Source organism: Gavialis gangeticus, unplaced genomic scaffold (genome assembly GCF_001723915.1).
Source record: "Gavialis gangeticus isolate Ggan-Ray unplaced genomic scaffold, GavGan_comp1, whole genome shotgun sequence".
Classification (NCBI taxonomy): Eukaryota; Metazoa; Chordata; order Crocodylia; family Gavialidae; genus Gavialis; species Gavialis gangeticus.
The window spans coordinates 19,723,551-19,747,648 of NW_017729014.1; the positions used below are offsets into that span (position 1 = coordinate 19,723,551).

Below are 24,098 nucleotides of genomic sequence, written 5' to 3' on the forward strand. Positions count from 1 at the left end.
AAAAAAAAAAAAAGCCCCTTCGTAATTCAGTAACAGCCCTGATAGCTAATTGGTAGGCCTATGCAAAGCGGCTAGTATTCGATTCAGATTCGGGGGACAGGGATTTGATTCGGTGATTCGAATCACTGTCCCGAATCATTTCGGCCGAATCAGGTTGGCCCATCCCTTCGTCTTCATCTTTTTTGAGGATTTGGAGAGCTTCAAATTGATTTGGACTTTTTTATTAGTCTCCTAATTCGATTTGGATTTGGAGATTTGGCCCCCAAATTGGGCTGAATCTCGTCTGAATCGAATTGGCACCCAAAGCTTTGCACAGCCCTACTAATTGGTATATGGAAGGAATTGGATAAATAGGCACAACAGAATCCCACTAAACCAAAGATGAACTCGGGATGGATAGGCTGGATGCATCATCAGGCTGACTTCAGCATGGAAAGTATGTGTGAAATTTATCACGTGCTTAAATCTTCATGCACGTCGGGTTGAGCAAATAAAAGAATGCCTCCATGTAGACAAATGCATTTCCATTCCTCTTCTGCGTTTGGGTAATCTATGATTCCACCCCAGCTACTAGGGATGGGAGGTTTTTCTCCTTACTGCCTAAGATTTCCCACAGTGGCACGCCTAAAGAAAGTAGGGAGTTGGGGTGGGCCTGGCAGCTTATGGGGTTTTAATACAGCTTTCATGGGAACTGTCCAGAAGAAAGAGTGCCAGTAAGCCAGCTGCATTTTGGATCAGAAAATGGCATTGGACACGAGAATGTTTGGCAAATGTTGCGTCTTTCCATGGTGGAAACTAAAAGCTTCAAAAGCTGCCACAAAGGGGAATTGCCATTTTCCAGAAACATCTAGAAACAGACCTTTCCCTGTGCATGTGATAATAAGGGTCTTAAACCTTCAGATCCATCCTCTTTCTCGGACTGATTAAATGAGATGGCTGACACTCGGATTGCCTGGGGCCCAAGAAGCATCCACAATGGGTGGCTTTGAATACTCCATATTTAGGAAAGTAACATTCTGTCTTTCAAGAAAGCAACAGCCCGAATAAGCCATGATTATAATTTGGGGGTTTGTTCAGTGGCTTGCCAAGCATGCTGCCTTACTGCCGAATAAGCACATATGTTACGATAAAATATTTAGATGGAAGAAATCTTATACCGTGGGTGGGCAGACACCTTCCCCCTTCCCACCCAAAGTGAGAGCTGCTCTCACATTAATATTTTCATCACCTTGCCAAAACATATCAGGCTGCCAATCTATCTCAAATCGGTGTCTGGGTGAAAACAGCTTCAGATGCTTCTTGGTTAGATGTAATCGTATTTATGATGTAATCTTACTCATTTTGCAGTGTGAGAGCCAAATCCTATTCCTGGATTCAAATGTAAGAACCCTTATACAGTAAACAGTTTGGGTCTGTCTGTCTTTGAGGATGAAACGCTACGCTAGAATGATCTGGGATGGGTGGCATTTTGTTCTGTCTTCATATAACAGTTACCATGCTGGCGTTCCTGGCCCATGACTTAAGACTGCGATGATACAAACTGCTTGGAGTACAATACTGCATGGGAATAAGGGGAGCAACTGTTAAGTGTGAGGACAGTCGGGAGTGACCCAGGGAGCACCCTTGTTATAGGTTAATTTCTAAATTGATGTGTTTGGAGATTTTCAGCCTGGGCTGTAGTCTCCTTCCAGCTTGAATGCACGCTGCAAAAAAGGCTGCTCAGACATGGCAATTGTGCTCCCAAAATAAAACCAAGTGTTTATGGTTATGCAATTAGAAGCACAATGTTTATCCTATACAGTCTTCTCCCCTAGAAAATGGGATGTGTTATTGAATGGAGGCTCTGGTTATAATTAAACAGCTTCCCATCCCCCCCTTTCTCTTTCTTAGGGAATCCACTATCCGAGCTTTGGACCTCTAGGTGTCTAGGTCTTTTGGTGAGCTGCTGTGGTGGGTAATGCTCCTGTCCCTCCAGTCATTCATCCTTTATCTTTGAAATATCTCTAGCCTACAACCAGAGGCCCACTTTTTTTTTTTAATCCTGACTTTTATCTATTCTTTCTATATGAAGGGAAAAATCATGGATTTATTGCTGTGGTCTGTTTTACCACTTCGTCAGAATATTCTTCTTGCAGCCACAAAAATGAATTTGGACAAAAATCTAATTGAAACCAGACTAGTATTAGAGAATACGTTGGGGTTTTTTTTTTTTTTTCTATTAACAAAACCCCAGTTTAAAGTCCCATGCTTTTCTTGACTGTTCTTTCGCACAAGGCTCTCTTGTTAGCAGCTAAAATGGGGATAGCTACTTGTATAGCAGAAGCAGTAAGCTTATTTAGACATGAAAAGCAGGTAATTGCTAGCTGTATGACTGAACAGGCTTTGTTTCCCTAGGTGCGGCAGTCGTAGCAAGGAAGCAGTGGAAACAGAGTTTTAACAGTTGTAAAGAGTTTTAAATGTGTAACACATGTGTAGCCTTAAATATTATATACAGTTCACAGTTGTTGGTTCAGGGCCTTCAAAAATACTTAATAGTAAATAAAGGGAAATTTAATATTTTTGCGTTTTACAGGGTGATTGGTGTTGAACCCTCAGGTGTGTTAAAACTAAATATGTTAAAACTTTCCATATTTGCACAATAGGAAACGCGTTAACATGAAGTTGTAGTATTCCTAATAATTTTAGCCTGGACTACTTCTTACGTGCAGGTTGTCAGTGGTACCAAATTGTGCTAAAGAAGAAATTCAGCTTGATTGTTAACATGCAAACTGTTTTATTACATTGGGAGGAGTGTTTGGCTATACGGTTGTAAAGTCTTGGCTTGCCCATAAGAAGAGGTGAAGGCAGAGGAGATGGCGTAAGTTCAGCTTTAACTTTATTAGTGAATGTCAAAAAGGGAATTTACATAGTTGAAGAGGTAGAATGAAATATAGAGTGTGTTTACATGTGCATTTAAGCAAGCTTAAATTTAAGCTAATGCGCATCAATGCACATTAAGTAGGTTTAGGCAGGGATCTGTACATGCAGGTGTTAAAGTGCATTAATGCTGCGTGGGTGGACTGACTTGGGACTAAAGTTAGTGTAACAAGTCAATCCACACTCAGCGTTAATGTAGTATAGAAACTGATTTAGGACTAAAATTAGTCCCAAGTCAATCCACACACACAGCATTAATGCACTTCAACACTTTGACACGTGTTAATGCGCTTTAACTATTTGCACCTCAATTTGATACCTGCACTTGTAGGTATCAAATTTAGGCACAAATAGCCTAAATTCACCATTTTTACTGTGCATTAAGGGCGCACACATGTAAATGTGTGCCCTTAATAAGCATTAACTTAGGCTAACGCGTATCAAAGCGTCATGTGTAGATGTGCCCATAGAGACCTGGATAAGGGTGGCTACATAGTACAGGCTGGGAAGGGGGAGGACGCAACTAAATTACATACTAGGGGTGTAGCCTACTTGGCCCAGGGGTGACTTGGGGGTAGGGGAAATGGGGGCAGGATGCTTACAAAGGAGGGGATGAGGGAGAGTCTAGGTCTAAGAGTTCACAACCCATTGGAGGGGGGTGTTCAGACATTCCCCTCTGGATCACTTTATCAGCGCCAACTTTATCAGCCTAGGTGTCCTGCATTTTATCATAGTCCTTGTTCTTGGTGACAGACTGGGTGCTATCTTATCAGCTGTGCTATACACTTGTATCTTGCATTGCAAGGAACAGGGTTGTGTTCCTGTGAACTCCATAATAGTTTAGTTGTGGGAGGAAACTTGGTGTGCTTTTAATCCTGTATGAGCCCTAAATAAATGTAGGTGCTTTGTAAATAAGATGCTAAAAAGGCATGGTGAAACTGGAGAAGACCTTTTAAAATAAAAGTACAGCTCCTCAAAAAACGATTCTTCTTTCCGCAGGTCTGAGTTTCACTAGTGTAGCACTGCTACACTTCAGTGAACCGATGCTGAAGCCTTTCATATAACACTTGATCAGAAAAAGATACTGCAAATAGACTTCTATTGCATGATCTGGTCCACACAAAAACAAGGGTTCTCTTTTTTTAGCTTCTCACTGAAATAAATCGTGTGTGTGTGTGTTCCACTGTATTTAAAATAAAACTATTTATCCCCATGTCCTTCCAGTTAGAGCTGAGATGGTTTCTATCTGTAGAACAAATGTATTTGAGAAGTGCACAGATGGCTGGTTGAGCTCTTGGTTTTAAGTCTCTTCTGATAAATAACAAAGGTGTTTAGAGAGGCAAGTAGTAGATGCAGCATATGGTATATGGAGAGATTGTATTGAACCTTTCTTTTGTAATAATAAATACAGCCTAGTAATCTACCTGGAGAGGCTGTGCTCATTCCCGTGGGATAATTAAGAGGAAGCATTCTCAGTGGGTCTGTTGTAAACAATGGAGAAAAGAAGTCTTCCTTGAATGAGACTTTACTCTAAGCCCGTTGGTAGCTTAGGTATTTACAGTTATGATCTGAGCACAAGTTGACTGAAAACCCATGAACCAAGCAGTTGCTAGAGCATGAAACTAGATCTGCAAGTCTGGTTTTATTTTGCTAAAACTGGAGGTCAGCAACATGGCGGCTGATAGATTCATCAGAATCATACCTTGCTACTCTGTCCTTTGCTTGGTGAAAGGAAGGAAGGCTGACTTCATAATCTTCATGCAAGATAGCACTACTGTTGTAAAGTAAGTTGCTAATGCAGTGTCATCTCCTGCTGTAAGAATCTAGCATAGACATTCACGATAAAGAACTTGTTGGGAATTTGATATTTTCAGCCTGTGTTTTCTCAGCTCGGTTTGCTACAGAGCTGAATGTGTTGTCATATTTCAGTTCAAATGTCCGTGTTAAATTTTCACAGTAAAACCCCTTAATGGGAAGGTCTCTTTGCTGCCTTTACTTCAAGCAACTGGCAAATATATTGCTGACACCATACAGCAGGCTTGTCCACATTGTGCTTTAAACATCATTTTGAGCAAATATTTTGCATGTTAGGGTCAAGGCTACCTTTTGCTGGAAGAGCCTAAGTTGGTAGCTTTATGGAAGGTGAGGGTCAAATCCTACTGCTATTCCTGCATTAGGGTACAGTAAAATTTCTTTCTTCTAAGATCCAGAATACCTTTGTTTTTATTATGGTGATACTACCAAGTATATATCATGCGTGAGAAAAACACAGCTTGGAATACCCAAAAGCTTGCAAGGAAAGACGCTTTTTGGCCACCATTCAGTTGGTCTAATAAAAGATAGCGCCTCTACCACAAGAGTTTTGTTTAATCAGTTCTGACACATGTAGCACGCTACCTTTGTGTACCTTGACTTAAATAGCACCTTTATTTTTTCTTGAAGAGTATCGGCTTCCACCCAATTCTTTTTTTTTAAACCCTTGTAATCTTCTGCTTGGATTTTTCTCAGGAACAAGGTGGTATCAGAAGCAAACGCTGATTGCTTTTGTTGTGGTTCCAGTGTCAGGTTCAGAAGAATTTTCCAGGTAATTTTAATTGCCACCTGTAATTGCACAGCGTTTTGCAAGCTGGAGTACTGCATCCAGTTCAGGCACCACACTTCAGGAAGGATGTGGAGAAGCTTGAGAGAGTCCAAAGAAGGGCTACACGTATGGCTAGAGGCATGGAGAACAGGCCATACGATGAGAGGCTGAGGCATGAGTCTGTTCAGCCTGGAGGAGAGAAGTCTCAGGGGGGACTTGGTGGCAACCTATCAATATATAAAGGGTGCATATCGGGGACTGGCAGAACGTCTTTTCGCCAGGGCTCACCAAGGGAAGGCTAGGACTAATGGTCATAAATTGCTAGAAGACCGCTTTAGATTAGACATAAGGAAAAACTTCTTTACAACTTGAGTGTCCAGGGTCTGGAACAGACTCCCCCAGAAGTGGTACAATCACCTACTCTGGATATCTTCAAAAAACACCTGGATGCTCACCTTGCTGGGGTCAAAGAGTCTTTCCTGCCCAAGCACAGGGGGCTGGACCTGATGATCTTGGGAGGGTCCCTTCCATCTGCTAACATCTATGCAGCTATAAGTTGTTATAGCAGCTCCCTTTCAAGGAACTACCATTGTTCAAAGGCTTGCAGGCCAGTGTAGGCGGAGCCCAGGTCTAGAATTAGGGCTCTTTTGTGATGGCAGATGACACTGCTGAAGTTAGGATAGATGGGAGGGTCATATAAGCCTGAACCTAGGCTGTGCATTAAGCTGTGAAGTACAGTACCTTTGGCCAAGTATTTCTTCCTGCGTGCAGGGATTCAGTTAGTAAAAATGCATCTGTACAGCCAGTGGATCTCAATAGAATCAATGTACAGAGAAGACAATGGATACTTAAGTTCTCTTTTACTCTGAAATCATGTAAGTTTTTACTATTTCTGCTTTGCCATTCAAATACGTGCAAACTGCCCACCTGAAAAGAAATCGTTCCCAATCTCCTTCCCACTCAGTAGTTCTTCAGGCACACCTCTCGAACATGTGCTATGCAAATATTCCTAACTTTGCTTTCAAACACCTTGCAGCAGGTATTTCACAACAGTTACTTTACTATTGCTGATTCCTTTAATCCGTAATCTTTGAGCTTTTGTGTTCCTAAAGCACCATCTCCTGGAAGCTTCTAACTGAATGAGGCTCCATTCTCATTTGATTTGCTGTCTAGTTCTACCTTCCACGACTGGAAAAAAGGTTGAAAAAATACTCCAAGTATCTACTAAAAGTGCAGAAATGATAAGGCCAATAAGAACCCCTACCTCGTTTTAAACACCCCAACTTTTTGGTACCTGTCCTAATGATTTTGAACATTTTGAGACTGGCAAGGTGTAGTGCAGAACTTTATACAGTAAAATTGCCAAAGATTTGACTTGCAAGGGCTCACAACAGTTCTCTAGTTTAATGCATTCAAATCGAGACCAGATGAGAACTGAGACATGTCCTATTTAGTACATAGAAAGCACCCACCAACACTGATAATGTTTCCATATGCAGCAAGACATTTTCTTTATACATTTGCGTAACAGAGAAAGTATATGGGCTTCCCCTGTGTTTTGAATTGCCCTGTCAATCTGATTTGCTATAACTGTTCAATTTTTTGACAGGGGAGTGTAAAGGCACTGCTTGTCTAAACCGATTGTGAACTAGTAAAACTATCCTAAAGAAAAAGTACAGGGACTATTATTGGTGAACTTGGGAATGGGGGAGCAGGGACTGAAATGGTTCCTGAATGAACAAAGAGGGTTTTTTGTTGTTGCTGGTTTTTTTTTTACATGGGAAGCAACTGTAAAAGCACTGTCTGGATTTGCATCAAGACATATATGCTGACCTTTAGGTCTGAGGATACAAATTAAGCTGTCTGGATACAGACCCTGAACAACTCTCGGGAATACTGGTCATGTTAGCCTGGTGTTTTGGAAAGTTGTTGCTGGGCTGGCTGACTTGTTGGCCAAGTGATTTTTTGGGACTTGGATAAAGGAGGCCCTTACTGCTCTGCTGCAAGCTGCAGTTTTAACTTTATTCTGCTGCAGTACCAGCACCAGGGTTGAATAGACGCAGACATTTGCTTTAAATGAATGCATTTGACGTGGAACTGATCAGTTAACATTTTCATTCTTATTTCACTAAGAAGCCAAAGTGCCTGGGGCTCAAATAGTCTGTTTTTAGAATAAACTGTAAGAAACAATATAGCAGAATCTCATTAAGGTTCACTGTGGGTTTATTCACAAACCCAAACTGTTGTCTGACTTTGCATAACTTGCTCACTGTTTCATGGCATATGGAAGTTTCTTATCTAGAGGAATTTATCTGTTCAACAGGGGTTTTATAGCCGGGACAGCACCATGTTACAAGATTACTGTTGCTATCGCAATTGGATAAGTCATAAAATATTTCATGGGTGTCTTTGTAAGTAGCCTTTATTTTTGGCAAAATACATCTGATGTAGAATTATCCCTGACTCTCAGTACCGTTTGTTAACTTTTTATAGTTAAATGTGAATTAACAAAGTGCTTCCTAGTGACTGGAGCGGAACAGATGTTGCGGTATTCGAAACAGGTTCTTTCCCTAATTGGACAGAACGCATAGGTTCAATCCTGGGGAAGACTTCTGATAGATTGGCATGGCAATAGCATCCTGATTGAATAAATTTATACCCTTCTGTTCTAGAAACCTTGAGCATGAGACCTTCATCTCCCTACCTTCCAAAACGCATTCTCTCCCTCCTCCCATAAGCAGTGTCATTTCCCGTTTGAATTCATGAGACATGGTCTTTCTGAGACACAGCATTGGATTTTAATCTGAGTTCTTTGTATGGCAGCAAAAGTATGTGCCACCACTAGGGCAAGAGTTGAGTTTGAAAGAACTGGTGCACCTGAAGAACTGCTTTAAACATTAGTGGCGACAGATATCATCTAAATGTTGGGAGATTGGCTACATGGGCATGTTAATACAGACCTACAAAGAGATGGATGGTGACATTACAATGAGTAATCTCAAACAATTACATTTGGTTGGGTTTGAACATGTTGAGCATCAGAACTTGTGCCAATGTTAGCAAATGCCGAGGCATGTCCTGCCCCTTGGACTTCACCTAAACCTGAAACCACAAAAGAACAAGCAACACTTGCCACGCGGGAACGAGGGACTAAAACACGTGTCTCGAGCTGGTGGCGTTGCCTTTTGGGCGACACCCAAGATGTAATTGTTTGGGACTGGCATAGAAAGTACTTTTTTTTTTTTTTTTCCATCTCTTGCCCTTGTAGGTGGGGCATATAAGAACATGCATCTCAACTGCTTCGCATCTAAAAGATGAGTCTGACTTAGGTGTGCCTCGCATGCCAGAATGAAACATTGATGTCTTCTTCTCTGATTCGTTGTCTCCTGTCTCTTCTTGTACGTTTCCTGTCTCCCAAAAATGACGTGGATGCTTAACATTTTTTTTGTTGACATGTTTGGGCATCTGGGATCTCTTTTACGTTTAGGCTTTTGCATGAAGGTACAGTTGAGGGTTAGCCCTTGATGTGGTCCATGATGCGACCCTGTGGGGTTGTGAAGAGATCCTAGGTTTTCCTGTGATCCCAATGCACTGTGACAGCGAGGCAGCCCATCAGGAAAGGAGATCAGGCAAAGCTTAGGTTGGTGGCTGAGAGATGGGACGACAGCAGAAAACTTGAGCCATTCCAGTCAAAGCGTTCAGCATCCAACTACTGGTTTTCTTACCTATTATTTGTTGATGGTGTTTTTTTAAATATCCAGGGAAAATGTATTTTCCAAATGAAAAATAGGATTAGCATTTAAAGGGATAAGAAAAATACTTGATTTACCCTTTTTTAGGAAGGGTCTTCTTCAGTGGGGGAGTTGATAATCAGTTAGCCAGACGTTATGGAAAGTTCCCCGTTTTCTTTTGAGTTGGTCGTCTTAGCATTGGTGATACCTTTATGTGTTGTTTCATTTCTGTTTCAAAGGAAAAAGGGTGTGCACTGTGACTCAGCCATACCGCAAAACCTGTAAGCAGTATTAATCCTTGCAGGCTACTCAGTATTGTGTAGTGTTTTGTTAGCTTAACGTCTTGTACTTCACCCGTAGAAAAGGGAAAGAAAAAAAAAAAAAAGGAAACATCCTCATTTTTCTCCTGAGTTATGTAGGAGCCTCACTCTTAATTCTTGATTGCAGGGGAAGTGTGGGAGCTTGAAGCTGTGGTGACTGAATACATTTGGAATGTAATTGTTGCATCTGGAGAAGGGGAAAGGATCCTTATTTTTATCTTGACTGCCCATTTATATTCTAAGACGTAGAATATGAGCCTGTGAACCTAGCTGGTAGTCATCCTGCCCTTGGTAGGGGGAGAGGATCAAAATTGCCCTGTTCTGAATTTTATTTAAAAACTGAATGAAATAAAATGAATAAAAATAAAACCAAAGTCATCTAAAAGTTTTGATTAAAAAATTTATTTTAAGCTCTCTCTGGGTTGACATTGGCCCCTGCTTTGCTTTGTATATCCTGGTGGTTTTTGGCTCTGCAGCTCTGAAACAGTGACTTTGCAGCTGGAAATCTTAGCAATTGATGTGTGCGAGCCAGAAAAAATTTATATTGGAGATTCGCCAAAGCAGCTGTCCCGTTGATATCCTGCAGCACAAATGTGAGGACTGCTGTTTTTCAGGCTATAGTCTATACAGTCATTTCCCTTCTGTGTGTTCTTCTCCCAATAATTCCCGTCACCTCTGCTGTTTCTCCTTCAGAGCAGCAAATGTCACCGCCCCAATGGGCAGAGCTGATCTGCTTTCCCACTGTTCTTGCCAGAAAGTTACATGCACACTTATGGTGCAGGGGTGATGCTGATTAAGCAAGCTGGCTTTCCCGTCTTTGGGAAGAAGAGCAACGACTATGATCAAGAAACCCTTGAGAAACGTCTTCACAGCAGCACCACTGACATGTAGAGCTGATCAGGTTGCTTAGAAGCAGAGGATTTTTAAGGGCATCTGAAGCACGATTTAAGATTTGCAGACCAGTCATTTAGGGGGTGTAGGGTAGGAATTAGCTAGAATAAAAAGTGGTGGGAATATTTAGCATACCTTGCAATGAAACAGATGTATGAATGGTAGTTAGCATCTACCTAATGATATGCTGGCTGTCTATGCCTACTGCTGCCCTCCTAGGAATATATAGTAGCAACAATTGCCCAGGGCCCTTTTAAAGTACACGTGTTGCAGCAAATGCCATAACTGTATCAAACAATCTTTCTATTATCTAATTTTGTTGGTAGCATTAAAAGAGAATTTAGTCTTCAGTTAAGTCAACCTCCTTCTTACACAACCCTTGAGAGAGGTTTTTGGGAGTGAAAGTGGTGGGGAAAATGAAGACTCTTTTCCTTTCCTTTTTTGTTTTTTAAAGGTATGACTGTTTTGTGACTTGGCTTCTTTTGCAGCCAGTTACATGCGGCTAATCAGCCTGGGGGTAGGGAAATACATTCTGAGGCTGAGAACCAAATTACTTTAATGCTCTGTGATTTATTATAGGCACCCTGGTTTTTCATCAGTCTAATGCAATGTCTGGCGTATATTCAGAAAAAACTTTAAATGATCCATCTGGCTTTACCATCCCCATGATTAAAAGCCCAGGTTCTGGGTCGCCTTTGAGATGGAGGTAACTTAGTCTCAGCATACCTTTTAACAGACTGCGGCTTTGCAACTCCCCCTGCTTATCTTGGGCTTCTACCTGAAGGAGGATATCTCTTTGACCAGGGTGCAAGGATAAGCATCCTAAGTCAGTGGAACTCCGTGGAGTAATGGAGGTTGGTTAATTATACCCCAAGGTCTGAGTAGACTCTGCAAGAGGTAGGGCTTTAGCCATTGCCCACTGGCTAAAGTACTGGGGTAGGAACATTTGCTTGCTTTTGCATGGCAGTCAGTAATTTATATATACACATGCATGTAATATTCGCCAAAAGCATAGCCTTCTTGCAGGTCTGCATTCTGAGCGGCTCAAAGGCAGATAACACAGATCTCTTCACCTGACTACCACTAGTACTCCCAATTGCAACAGCTAAGAAATTTGGAAACGTGGTTGAGAAGCAACACGCTGCAACTTTTCCAATGCCTGCTCATCCTAACATGCACCCACCACTGACAGACTACTGGCAGCTATGGGAAGAATGATTAAGGTCCATTTGACCCACCCTCCATATTAACAATAGGGGTCCATCTCGCAGCCAGTGTATTTAATTTCCTGCTTAACAGGGAAGCCCAGAAGGTGACTACAAACAAAGTTTGAAAAGATCCACATCTGTCACATATAGGAATGCACACGTGATTAGCGGCTGAAAAGCAAATGGGATATTGGAAGTAAAAGCTAAAAATATTTATGGCAAATAAAAATGTCAGGCTACACATTTTAGTCTGCTTGGCAGTAAATCTTTGGCAGCAAAATTTCCATTTCAGTTGCGTATGGGATCGTTTGCTGAATGCCCTCCTAAGCATCTCTGCATTTACTCTTAGTTCACCGCTGCTGGCACTGCACTTGTGCTGTCGCTACCCAGTGCTGCTCTTGCTGCTACTGCATTAAGATATGACACATTCAGGTGCTGTTGAGAACTGCAGCACAGCCACAGCTGCTTTGTTCTTCCCTGCTGAAATGATCCTATGGGCAATCAGCCGCATTCAAAAGGCAAATCCAATGCGATCAGCATGAAGGTTTTAGGGCTCAGATGACTGAGAATTGTTCAGTGTGATGTAAATGGCCCATAATCCAGCCACATCACCAGGATTCTTTGTGGACTTGAAAATGATGGAATTCTACTTATTGGCAGATTTAACACGGCTGATAAGGCTGTGAAACTGAGGAAACCACTTCCTCCTTTCCCTGGAACATGCTTCATAGATTTTTAATAGATTTCAGATGTTAGGGCTGGAAGGGATCTTGCGGGATCATCGGGTCCATATCCCTGCTTCAGCCTAAGTTTATTCAGACTATATAAGCAGACAAGGTTCTATGGGTAAATGTGATATCTGTTATTAGTCCAACTAAATAGTTGGAAAATGTGTTCTTTGCAAGCTTTTGGGTACAAACACCCTTCTTCAGGCAGAAGGAGAGTCAGAAGAAGGCTGTTTGGGAGAACTTTGCAAGCTTTCAAGTACAAACAGCCTTCTTCTGACTCTCCTTCTGCCTGAAGAAGGGTGTTTGGGCAAATACGATATCTTTTATTAGAGTGGGAAAGCTTTGCAAGCTTTCAAGTCCAGTCTAATAAAAGATATCGTATTTGCCCCAGCACCCTTCTTCAAGCAGAGGGAAAGTCAGAAGAAGGGTGCTGTAGCCAGAAGCTTGCAGAGAACAATTTTTCCAGTTATTTAGTTGGTCTAATAAAAGATATCAGATTTACCCAAAGAACCTTGTCTGCCTCTGTCCTTAGACCAACACGGCTACAACCTACACCTTCAGGCTATAATATATGTATTTTTTTTGCTTGGTTTTCAATATCGATGACTTGCCACTTCTAATGTAGCTGTAAGAATGTCAGAGTGAGAACAGAAATAATTTGCATGCCTTGTTATAATTAGACTACAGGGGTGTTTTTAATCACTTAGTAGTCTGTATTTACTGGATTAATACAAACAAATGTCTTAATGGCAGCGATCAGTCATAGTTTGTAACTAAGTTTTCAGATTCCCAGGGATGCCAGGGGATTTGTGGAGTGAAATGTCTGAGCAGACTCTGTGACCTGCCGCATACCAAAGGTTTGCTTAACGGAAACTTACAGCTGAATGTTTAGCCGACTGAGTCAGCAGGCCCTAATTCCTTGTAACTGCGCCTGCCAGAATCCGAACTTCTGCTCGACTATAAAAAGAAGCTCGATTCTAAGAGAGATTCCCTTTATTGCCGGAGGAAGCCACTGTTTTGGTTTAGGGTCTCAATTTATTTTAATGAGCCTGGAGAGCATCAGAAGAAATCTTACAAAGATAGAACATCTGATGTTAATAGACTTATGTGAATGAGTCTCCTACAGGGTGCATGCATTTAAGGGCAGACGTGCTTTCATCAAGAGAAGTGATAGGTGCCAATCTTGTGCACATTAAAGTTCACAATGGAAAAGTCTTGACTGCACCAGGCTCTCCAGAACTTGGGTGACTTGATAACCCTTGCCTAAAAACTAGGGTTTTGGTTTTTTTTCACCGCATAGGCTTTCTGCCCACGTGAGAAACTGTCCCTCATCTCCATACACTAAACGTGGTTGAATTATGAATTCAACCATGTTTAGTGTATAAACACTTCGGGATAAATTTAGTTTTTGCAATTTGTAATCGCCATGTATTGTGGTGTACTGTGAGGCTATATGCCAGACTTCCTACGCAGCTGGGCATTAAAAAATAATTAAATTGTACACTGGTATTGTTAGCATGCAGCCATGCACTACCAGGTCTGTTTAGGAAGATAAAGATTTTGTCCTGAAGGGCTTTCCGTGTAAAAAGACAGTTGTCTCTGGTTGATCAATGGAAAGAGACCACAGTAGTCTGTGTCTCGGTAACTAGAAGAACTGAGAGCTAAAGCTAATATACTGTTAGTGTCTGAGTTGCAATGGCTGCAAGATAAGCTTTAGCAAATTTAACAAAGCAATAGATGCATATTTCTGCAATTTTGCGGGGGGAGAAAGCAAGATTTTTATTGCTAGATTACCTAGTATTGACCTCAAGGTGGAGCAAGGGTCCAGGTTTTATACGATCTTAGATTTGTTTTCTTTCTCCTTCCTGACAATCAAAGAAATGCAGTTTAAGTGTTTTTTTTGTTTTGTTTTGTTTTGTTTTTTTTTACACCTTGTTCTTAATAGGGAAAATCAGAATGCTTTGAAAAGACTAGAAACTTAAGACAGATCAACGGCACTAACGAAAATTTACCTTTACAAAAATTCTGATTGTTGAAGTAAAAATAGCACACTTAAGTTACATTATAGACCTTGGAAGGTTATTGGCGGACATATAGGAGCTTTGAAATAACACTGTTTGCACTGAAAACGGAATAAAGGGGACACCGGAAAAGGAGGGAGGAACATAAATGATCCTAAAAAGCTGCCTAGTTGAGTTTATACCTTTCTGATTTTTATGCTGTACATCTCATTCTGTACCATGGAGATTATATCCGGCCCTCTTCAATGCTCTGGAAAAATGAGGACTCTTCAAACAGCTTTTAAACAGCTCATGGTATTGAGACCCTGCAGTATAAATCTTACCACCTCAGAGGCTCCTTGACATCCTTCCATCTTCTCTTCTTGCCTCTATTTTTGTTTAGCTGACCGTCTTTGCTTTCCATGGCTTGTGGCAGTTCATAGCAGCGATCTCAAATGTGGGAAGTTGCTCCTGCTCTTGGATTGGGTTGTGGTTTGAAAGGGCAACTTTAGAAATACTTGTTGAATTTCTTCATGTGCATATTTATACTTGGGGTCATTCATCTGAAATGGGCCTTATTCAAGAGCATTGGCGTATATTTAAAATAGTGGCTGGTAAGAAAGTAGTTTGAGCAGCTAAGCAATTTTTTTGGGGTATGAATCTGTTCCCATGGTCTCCGTATTTTTTTCATATGCAGTAAATAATGATGTTTAGACCACTTTCACCATTCTCTTGGGTAGACCAATAATCGATTACCAATTTCAGTTGTTCCGTGCCTGGGAAGCTGGGTTTTCAGTTACAAGAACGCATGGAATAGATGACATCTTTCATGAGAAGGCCCTTGCTTTGCTTTTTCACAAATACACTATGTGAGCTTCTGCTTGGGCCTGGAACAGGAGAACTTCCCTAATGTTCTTACTGTACCTCTTTCACATGACAATGAAAGGGGCTGCGTTGTTCATACGTAGAGCATACAAGGACACCCACACAGGATATTTTACTCTGATATGACTGAAATAAACCCAGAGGCATTTGAAGATGCTTTCTTGCATGAGGTATATAGTTAGTCTGTGGAATTCAGCAGTCCAAATACAGAAGTGGTAAAATTACTGATTTGGATAGTTAGGAAGAGCTTCATCCTATTCCTGTTCCAGTGAAAGTGTCCTATTTTTATACAAGTCCAGATGCTATGTGCTAAGAATGGGAATAGTGTTGGCAGCAGTTAGATTAAATTTGGTTTGATAGGTTGAAAATGGGTTGTGGGTTTTGTGCGTGTGCAAGGAACCGGCTGGACAGACCCTTTCACATATAGTCCCTGTAGACTCTTTTTGTAAGTGTGAAATCTTGTGTTTGGAATTGAGGTTTTGGTAGTGTTTAATTCCTACCTGCATTTTGTTTTTCTTTCAGATGGGAGGAGGAGTTGGCAAAGCGAATGAATCTGGAGTCTATGGTAGAAACCCTGCAAGAGGTAGGTTCTGAGTAGAATCTGGATTTTCTTAATTTTGGCATCCGTCATCCCTCTGATTTCTCAGACTGAAGTATTTTGTGGTAGCCATTTTGTTTTCCCACCTTTTGAATCTGGTTGCCAAATTGATATTTTTGGTTGGGATTGAATTAAATGTTGATACCGGCAGTCTCAAAAAATTGCTGACAGTATCTTCTGCCAGATAGAGTTGCTAATATGCAAAGCTGTATGTTGCCCAACATTGAATCTTGAGACTGAAGTAGGAGGAATGCCTCTGTCTGGCTCATATGTTTAATTTTCAACATGTATAGTAAATAGGAAGGTTAATCCTCTGTCATCTCTTCTGTGGAAGGCAATCTCTAATTTAACTGAAAGAGGAAAGAGAGATTCTTTGGTGAGCTCAGATATAGCAGTTCAAGTCATTGGCTTGTCATTGTTGTAGTCCTTTATGAATAAATTAAATAATGGATTATTTGGATGTTTTTCCCTCCTATATAGGAAGCTTCTAGTGTAACCATGTGAACGTAAGGGAAATCTTGTGATATCACCTGTGTCACTCCGGTCTGAATAGCACGTTAGACCAGGCCTAAAATTATGCTCGTTCAAGCTCCTTTCCCCATCTGAGTCGTTTTGTTGCTGCAGATGGCATTTGCAGCCATGCCCTCCCATGCTGTTCTTCACCCGTGTAAAGCTAAGTCGTTCAGTGAATGCTACTTGATCTTTTTAGCTGTTTGCTTTCTTTTCCTCATAGGAGGCACAAGAAGCTGAAGCTATCCAGGAAGAGTTAAATGAAAAGATTGAGAGGCTGAAAGCAGAGCTGGTTGTCTTTAAGGGTCTGATGAGTGATGTAAGTACCCTGGAAAGCAGAGTGGCCCATTCCCACCCGCCTTTTGTGAAATGTTATCTGTGTCATGCAAATGGCTTCATTCATAAAAAAGGTTATGGTTTTAGTGAGTGCTGCTTTGTAGTTTAGTATTATGGCTGCCTTTATGATCTAATGCATCAGACAGATCACCCTTCCCCCTGCTTCCTGTTTGGTCTGTGTAGAGATGCATTAACTTGCTGCTTAGCCCATAACCCTGACTTCCCCACCCCCTTCCCAACAGCTAGCAGTGCTGGCATTCAAACCTGTAGCCTCTGGAAGGATGTAGCTGAGAATCCTCATGCTTTTAGGGTAAAAAGTTCAGCCACCATGTAGCCACCAGTATGTTTTATAATGGAGGGAAATTTTGATCTGAGTCATACAGCTATTGTCAGAAAGGAAAACTAAAATGGTGCTCAGCTCTATCATTATGACAGATTCCGTAGAAACTGAGCTAGCTTAACTGTGCCGTCAGTTCAGACATGGCTGTTTACACTGCAGCTACCTCCTTTTTAACTAGCTACTTCCCTGGAGCTTTTCCTTCCATCTCCATTTAGCTGAATTCCTCTCAAATCGGTGGGATCTGTTGATATCACGATTGGTCATCTTGAGAATATTATCTGACAGTCTGGAGAGAGTCATTGTACATGGTGTCTGTGTGTCGGGTTAGTGGGTAAAGCACATGATACCACTATTCACTTGGCCTCGTTAGGACTGAAGTGCTGCTGATAGTAGCAGCGTAGCTAAGATGCTTCACTAGCTAAAATACTTCATGGTACGTACCTAGCTGGTACTTCAATAAAAAACTGTTATTCCCCACCTTTTCTCGGCTGATGTGTACTTGCACAATCTGCTCTCTGAAGTCAGATGCATTCTCTTGGGGCTAATAGGCTTGATCATAGAAAAAAAATCAGTGATTTAGCTTTCTTCTCTCTGGGTGGTTAATTAACTTGTTGGGCTAAATGCAGTGTGAAGGGCAGCAGTTGGTTGGAGCTGCATCTTTTCTTCCCTAACTTTTCACTGAGGAAGAAATGCTGCTCTGACTGCCGCTCTGGGTGGTAGTAAATACAGATCTTGCAATGTCCTCGAGTACATAAAAGAACAACTGCTTTCCCTAGACTTTCTGAGCTCTTCGAGTTGGATCTAGACCAGCCTGTGGAAGGCATTAATGAAATGTGTTTGAAAGCTGCTATGCAAATATGTAGAACAAAAGGAATTTAAATGACTTGCAGCTGATGAGTTTACAGGACAATAATAATACATTGATGCAAATCATCTTTACCAAAACTTCCTTTCCTCAAACATTTCCCCCCCCACTTTTTTATATAGATAATTTTTCCTTGAAATGTGTGTTTTGATTATTCCCATCCCCCTCTGCAAGACTACAGTGGTTGTCACTAGTCAGCCTATTCTGTTTTAGGGAAGGCCTACCCTAGATGAGGGAGATCTATAAAAAATAAAATGTTTTTCTGGCTTGATTAATAAAAGTTTTTAACTTGGGAAGTAAATTGCACAATTAAATGTTACCTTTGACCTCTGAAAGAGGTTTTCCCCAAATATTTTGTCAAAGGAGGGACCGTAACTTGCCATCAGGTCTGTTTTTTTTCACTAAGAAATCAAATATTATCTAAGCCAGAAAACTGCCTCACAAGACATCATCAATAAACCTATGGGAAAGAAGGGAAATGGCCATTAGAAGCAACAGCCATAATTCCTCAACATGCGGCTCTGCATTGTCATACAATGTTTAGCGGGGATGGTTATGGTCTTGGGTACTGCAAGAAGTCTGATGTTTGTAGAGCCAGCCTTTTGTTTAATTTTTTATTGCATCTATGAGGTTGCTACATATTTTGTTAGATTCTACTTCAAAATGCGACTTTTCTTTTACAGCAAACTGCTCTTTTTCTAGCTTTTGGAGTGGGGAAGTGATGAAGTCTCAAGTCCTTGAATTTCAGTCTTCTTTTGATCAATCTATATTTTTTCCCTTTTCTTATACTAGCTTAAACTTGCCCATAAAAGATTTTTTACTTTTGGCAGATGTAAGATTTTTGGGGGGGTTGGGGTAGGTTTCTTACTAGCCAGTTCCTTCTCTAATACTTGAGTTCATTGGAATCCAGTTGGAAAGTGTTAATTCCAGTAGCTGACTTGTCTAATCTGTTAGACTACCCATGTGCTGCCTTTCCCTGGAGAAGAAGCTTTAATGTGGTATGAGAATGTGTTCTGGGGTTACAGAGATACTATGGGGTATCTCTCTTCTCTCCTGAACTGTATGACAATAGAAGATAATTCACTACTGTCCTTCCTGCAGCCCATGACAGACCTGGACACAAAGATCCAAGAAAAGGCCATGAAGGTGGACATGGACATCTGCCGGCGAATCGATATCACAGCCAAGCTGTGCGATGTAGCACAGCAGCGCAACTCCGAAGACGTTTCCAAGATATTCCAGGTGATTAGGCCCTGAATTTTTCCTAGGGCAGGACAGTGTGGCAGTAGGAGGGGGAGAGGCAGGGGGAGGAGTGTTGGAGGAGTTTGATTCAGCTCAAACGTCATCCAACTTCCTCTGCTCATTTTCTTTTTATTCTTCATGATTCTCCAGTTGTAGCTCTGATCCACATATATGGCTGCAGAATTAAGACTGCAGTGTTTATGGGAAGTCTTCAAAAGAAGTCTCAGAAAGGCCCATGAAACATGCTATTAAAGGGTGGTGGAAGGCAGTGACTGTAGGCAGAAGCATCGTGGGACTCCAGATGTGTCCAAATGGCTCCATCAGATTTTGTTCTCTTCATAGATAAGACCTGCACGTGCCTCCTGTGATCTGAAAGTCAAACTCTCTTATTTCTGGCTTATGCACCATGGCTAGAAATAACACGTCTGTGATTGGTAGTTAGCCGATAGATAGAATTACCATATGTAAGTGAGAATCGAAGGTCCAGCTCACTCTCCCATAGCTTTAATGGCTCTGTAGCTCAACAGGAGAAAAGTCATAATTTAATTTGCTCCAAAAGTGAGCCGCTTTAGCTCAACACACACACTGAAGAGCAGAACGGTGCCTCTTAACACAGTCAGTCTTCTGATTGACTGATTAATCTTCCTTCTCATTTACCTTAAAACGTCTCTCATTCAAACCTGTGCGTTCTGCTGTGGCAGACAGTCTCTGCTTCTCTTGACCATTCAACTTAGCTGTGGGTCTACATGTGATGGGGAGTAAGTTTTCCACGACACAGTCAACTATTTAGCGTGCGTTTAAATGCATACTTAAACGCACACATGAGCTCCCATGGCTTCTTTTTAGCAATCTGGTGAGAAATGATCATCTTGTTAAAGAAAATTTTGCTCTGCTATGCTAAATTATACTAGTATTTTTTTTTTCTAGAGAGAGACTTTCTCTCTCTGATTTTGCAAATGGCAAAGCTGCCTATTTCTCTAACTTGAACCTGAAATTTTGATTGAGCATACAGTGGTTAAAATGACCTGTGCAAAAAGCAGCACCAGGTCTGAAATGTTCAGTTATCTGTTAGTGAAAATCAGAGTAGGTTGGGAACTTAGTGTCTGATGTATGCGCAACTACTTGGCACCCTCTCAAGGCATTCATGAATATCTGTTTGAGATGGAGACCCTCAGATAAAAGAAAGATCCTTCACTTTGCCAGGGGTAGCTTTTTGGTTTTCTTTGTGCACAGTGTTTCTTTGGGTTGCCCCAGCATTTCTGTGGTTCGATTCCCACATAACCATTATACTGTCAAACTGTACTAGCGGTCTGTGCCTCTGGTGAGGTGGGAGCAGCAAAGCAATCTATTACCCATGAAGGCATGTTGCATACTCTTGGTGCGAGTGACCAGCTCTAAACTTCCTGGGCCTATAATGATGGTGGCAGAAGAGGAAGAGTGCTCTGTCATTGCTCTTAAGCTTGCTGCTTGGGCACTCTTGCCAGCTTTTGCTTTCACCCTGTATCATTCTAACTTCCGCATGCCCTTTGGTAGATCATACAGTGTTGTCAGTGAATACACTACGAACGTACGTAGAGCGCTGGCAGTTCTGCAGCTTGCTTTGCTCTGTGCCATTTTGAACTGCTTGCTTGTGCTCTACGTTCACCACCTACTAATAGATGCAATTGCTGTCCTTTAATACGTGCAGTCACTTCAGCACCTGAATCGCTAGGAACTGGTGGACAGTAACTATATTCCGTCCGACCTAATGCCTCTCCTTTCTTATTTCGGCACCCCTTGGCGCAGCACCTCAGTTGAACCTTCTAGTCACTGCCCTTCTCTCCAATTAAGGTGGCCTCCAAAAAGAAAGAACGCAAGCTCACGTCTGACGACGACCTCTCTGAACAGGATGGAGACAACAGCAGATTCTCAGATGACGAAGTCAGCTGTTCTCTGAACATCACAGATGAAATGAAGCGCATGTTTAATCAGCTGTGAGTATTGTGGAGAACGTGTGTCTTTAACTTGGGGGAGGGGAGCACAGGTCAAAGTTGGCCCTCTATTCATCCCCAATATGTTTCTTTAAGCATCCAAAAGAAGCAGTTTTTCATCAAACATGCCATAGAGTAAGCTTAAATTTAACTCTAGTTTGTGGGCCTGGGGGTAACATTTAAATATTTTAATCTATTTTTGCCCCGGTCTTCCCTGCTTTACCTTTTGTCTTGCTTATCTCTACCTATTTACATTTTCACTGATATCCTTCCACACTTTTAGCTTCTCTCATTCCTTGGAGTCTCAGGCCAGCAGAGACTCCCTGTGCCTGATGAAGGGTGACTGCGCCCGAAAGCTGGCTAAGAACTTCTTTCCATCTACTCACTTGATCTAATAAAAGATATCACATCTACCCAAAGAACCTGGCCTGCCTATGTCCTTAGACCAATATGGCTACAACCAAAAACTCAACAAATAAATGACACTAAATAATGTATTTTCACTGACCTATGGAGGGAGTGAGGGGGAAGAGGCAGAATGGAAGGAATTATAAAAAATGAAATTAAATCACTAATTGCTGTATTTGTTGTTTTAAAAAATATTGGGCAATGAAGAAATATGAAGCTTTTGCCCTTGCTTATATCTGTCTGGCTAAATGTTAGATTTCCAGACTTGTGGGAAGAGCCTCTCCTTGCTTTGTCTACTTAGTAGGATATGAGATTTTTATTTATGCCCTTTAAAATCTTTTTACTTAGAGCTCAGTTCATCATGAATAAAGAATTTCTGTAGGAGAGTTTGGTATTAACTTTAGTCAAGGGGAAGGCAAGTCCTAATATAGAGGAGCTTATGATTGAGGAGCTTACAGTCTCCATCTCCAGGATTGCTAGTTATAGGTCTTTTAAGGACAGGAAGTAGCATATGAAAAAGTATACTATACTAGCTTAAAAGAATGAAACGATTGTACCAACTGCGGAGGAATTTTTTCACTGTAGAGGTTTGGGCAGGTTCTGTAGAGCTGAAAAGTCTGGGTGCTGTTAACTTAGGAACTGCCTGTTTTCTTACACCTCAGAGCTATTGCAGCATGGGATGGTGGGGTTCAGAAGTCCTATGCTCTTGCTCAGAGTAGCTCCATTAAAGCCAAATAGCTGTTCTGCCTTTACACCAGCTTAAGCAAGAAAACTGGGATCTCGTTTATGTGGTGAAATCCCTTCTCTAGCACTTTCCTAATTAGCAGGTCTTCCCAGTCTCTGGAGCATATACATTCCCTCTAAAGGACAGCCTGTTTTTCACTTGTGCCGTTAATCTGAAGATCCTTGGGTGTAAGACTAATTCATCTTCGCTGTCTCTTTCCTATTTTGTCCTACACATGCCATTGCCCTGCTCATGTGTGCCTGCTACTTTTGTTTCCAATGAATTACCAACACGCTCTTTTGTAATTTATAGTTTCATTATTAAGATGCCACAGACCTCATACAATGACTGTTTTTATAAATGCAAGTTTAATAAGTGAGAACTCCAGTATCAACAGCACCTGCTAGAAATTCTACCACGGACATCAAATGTGGTTGACCTATATGACGCAGCGTTCGTAGGATTACCCCAAAAATCCCTGTATAAAATAAACATTGTGGAGGAGCAGATTGATATATGCCTGGTTCTTAATGGATTTGTGAGATGGAAGAGTCTTGATTTATAGACCTCCAAACAGCCCAGCTTGTACCAACAGCAGAAAAGAAAATAACGTTTGTATTTAGAGTCCTAATGAATGCAGAACATCATTAAAGTGGTGGCTAGTGAAAGGCCTTATGTAGTCAAATAAAACAAACAACTGTTTTTTGAACAATGTGCCCAGCTGAAGTAAGCAGCAGTTTAAATTGGGAGGTAGCTATCCTTTCAACCAGTGAGAGCTCTTCCAGTGAAAAGAACTGATTAAAGAGAGTGAATTGGGAAGGGCGGGAGCACAAAAGTACAAGTTTTAAAAATCAGCTAGATGGGTGACGAATAATAATACTTTCTCCGCCTCCCCTCCTCTTGCCAAGTTCTTTAAACTCTTCGTAAGACAAAGTGTTGGACTCGGCTTCCGGCTTGAGATATTATCTACTTAAAAGGAAATGAACTCAGGAAACAAAAATGTGTCTGTAAGCCTGAAACTACGTAGAATATAAAAGGGTCCCGTTCTATTAGTAATCTCAAGCACTTTTTTCAGGCTGTACTTTTAACAAGGAAAAGAAAGTAGCTAGAGTAGGATTACAATTCTGCTGCTGTTCAAAGCTTGAGACTCTCAAGTGCTTAGTTTATAACTGATTTCTGTAGCAGCTGACCCATTTGAAGGGACTCAGACACATTTATATTGTTGAAGACCATTTTTCCCATGTATTATTAAGAAAGTATATATTGCTCAATATCACAAATTAATACTGACCTGAACACTAAACAAGTATAGATTTTTATGCTCTCCTGTTTCTTTGTGGTGTTAAAGAATAGGAACCAATGGTGACAGTTTCATTTGTTCATAGCTAGATTCTTCTTTGCAGCTACAATGCTCAGTTTGCAGGGAAATTTTTATGTAAAACCTTTCCATTTGATAGTAAAAAAAATTAAAGGAACTTATTCTTGGCTTTGTTTTCATTCCTTTGTAAACTTCCAAAAAACTGCTTTGCTGGGGTCAACGTTTCCTCCTGTATGAAGTGAATAGTTTTCAAACATTCTTGTGGTTATCAAGCTGTTCTGCGCTAGAACGGTAAACTTCTAGCACCATCTGGAGGCTAAATCTGGAATGGCCTGTTTTAAACTAAATCGATGTTGATAAGATTTCTGTGCTCCGCTACAGGGTGGCGAGAAGCCTAAGTATCAGCGTCTTGCAGACAATGGCAAGTCTCTTCTACTAACGTTTACATTTTTTAGCCCTTACTTTGCTGTGTTTCTTAATTCAATCTCCTAAGCACCACTTTTTTGGAAGGTGGTTCCAAAGACTCA

At 41.2% G+C, this 24,098-nt stretch overlaps 1 protein-coding gene across 1 annotated transcript in view; it reads left to right on the top strand.

Annotated features, from left to right (window-relative positions):
• Positions 1–24,098, top strand: part of IFFO2 (intermediate filament family orphan 2) — a gene marked incomplete at its 5' end in the record, with an annotated part of 69,368 nt that overhangs the window by 27,363 nt on the left and 17,907 nt on the right. The window contains 4 exons of the mRNA XM_019511572.1: positions 15,783–15,843; positions 16,592–16,687; positions 19,011–19,151; positions 20,982–21,124. Coding sequence (XP_019367117.1) covers positions 15,783–15,843; positions 16,592–16,687; positions 19,011–19,151; positions 20,982–21,124 — 441 coding nt within the window. The remainder of the gene's footprint in view (positions 1–15,782; positions 15,844–16,591; positions 16,688–19,010; positions 19,152–20,981; positions 21,125–24,098) is intronic.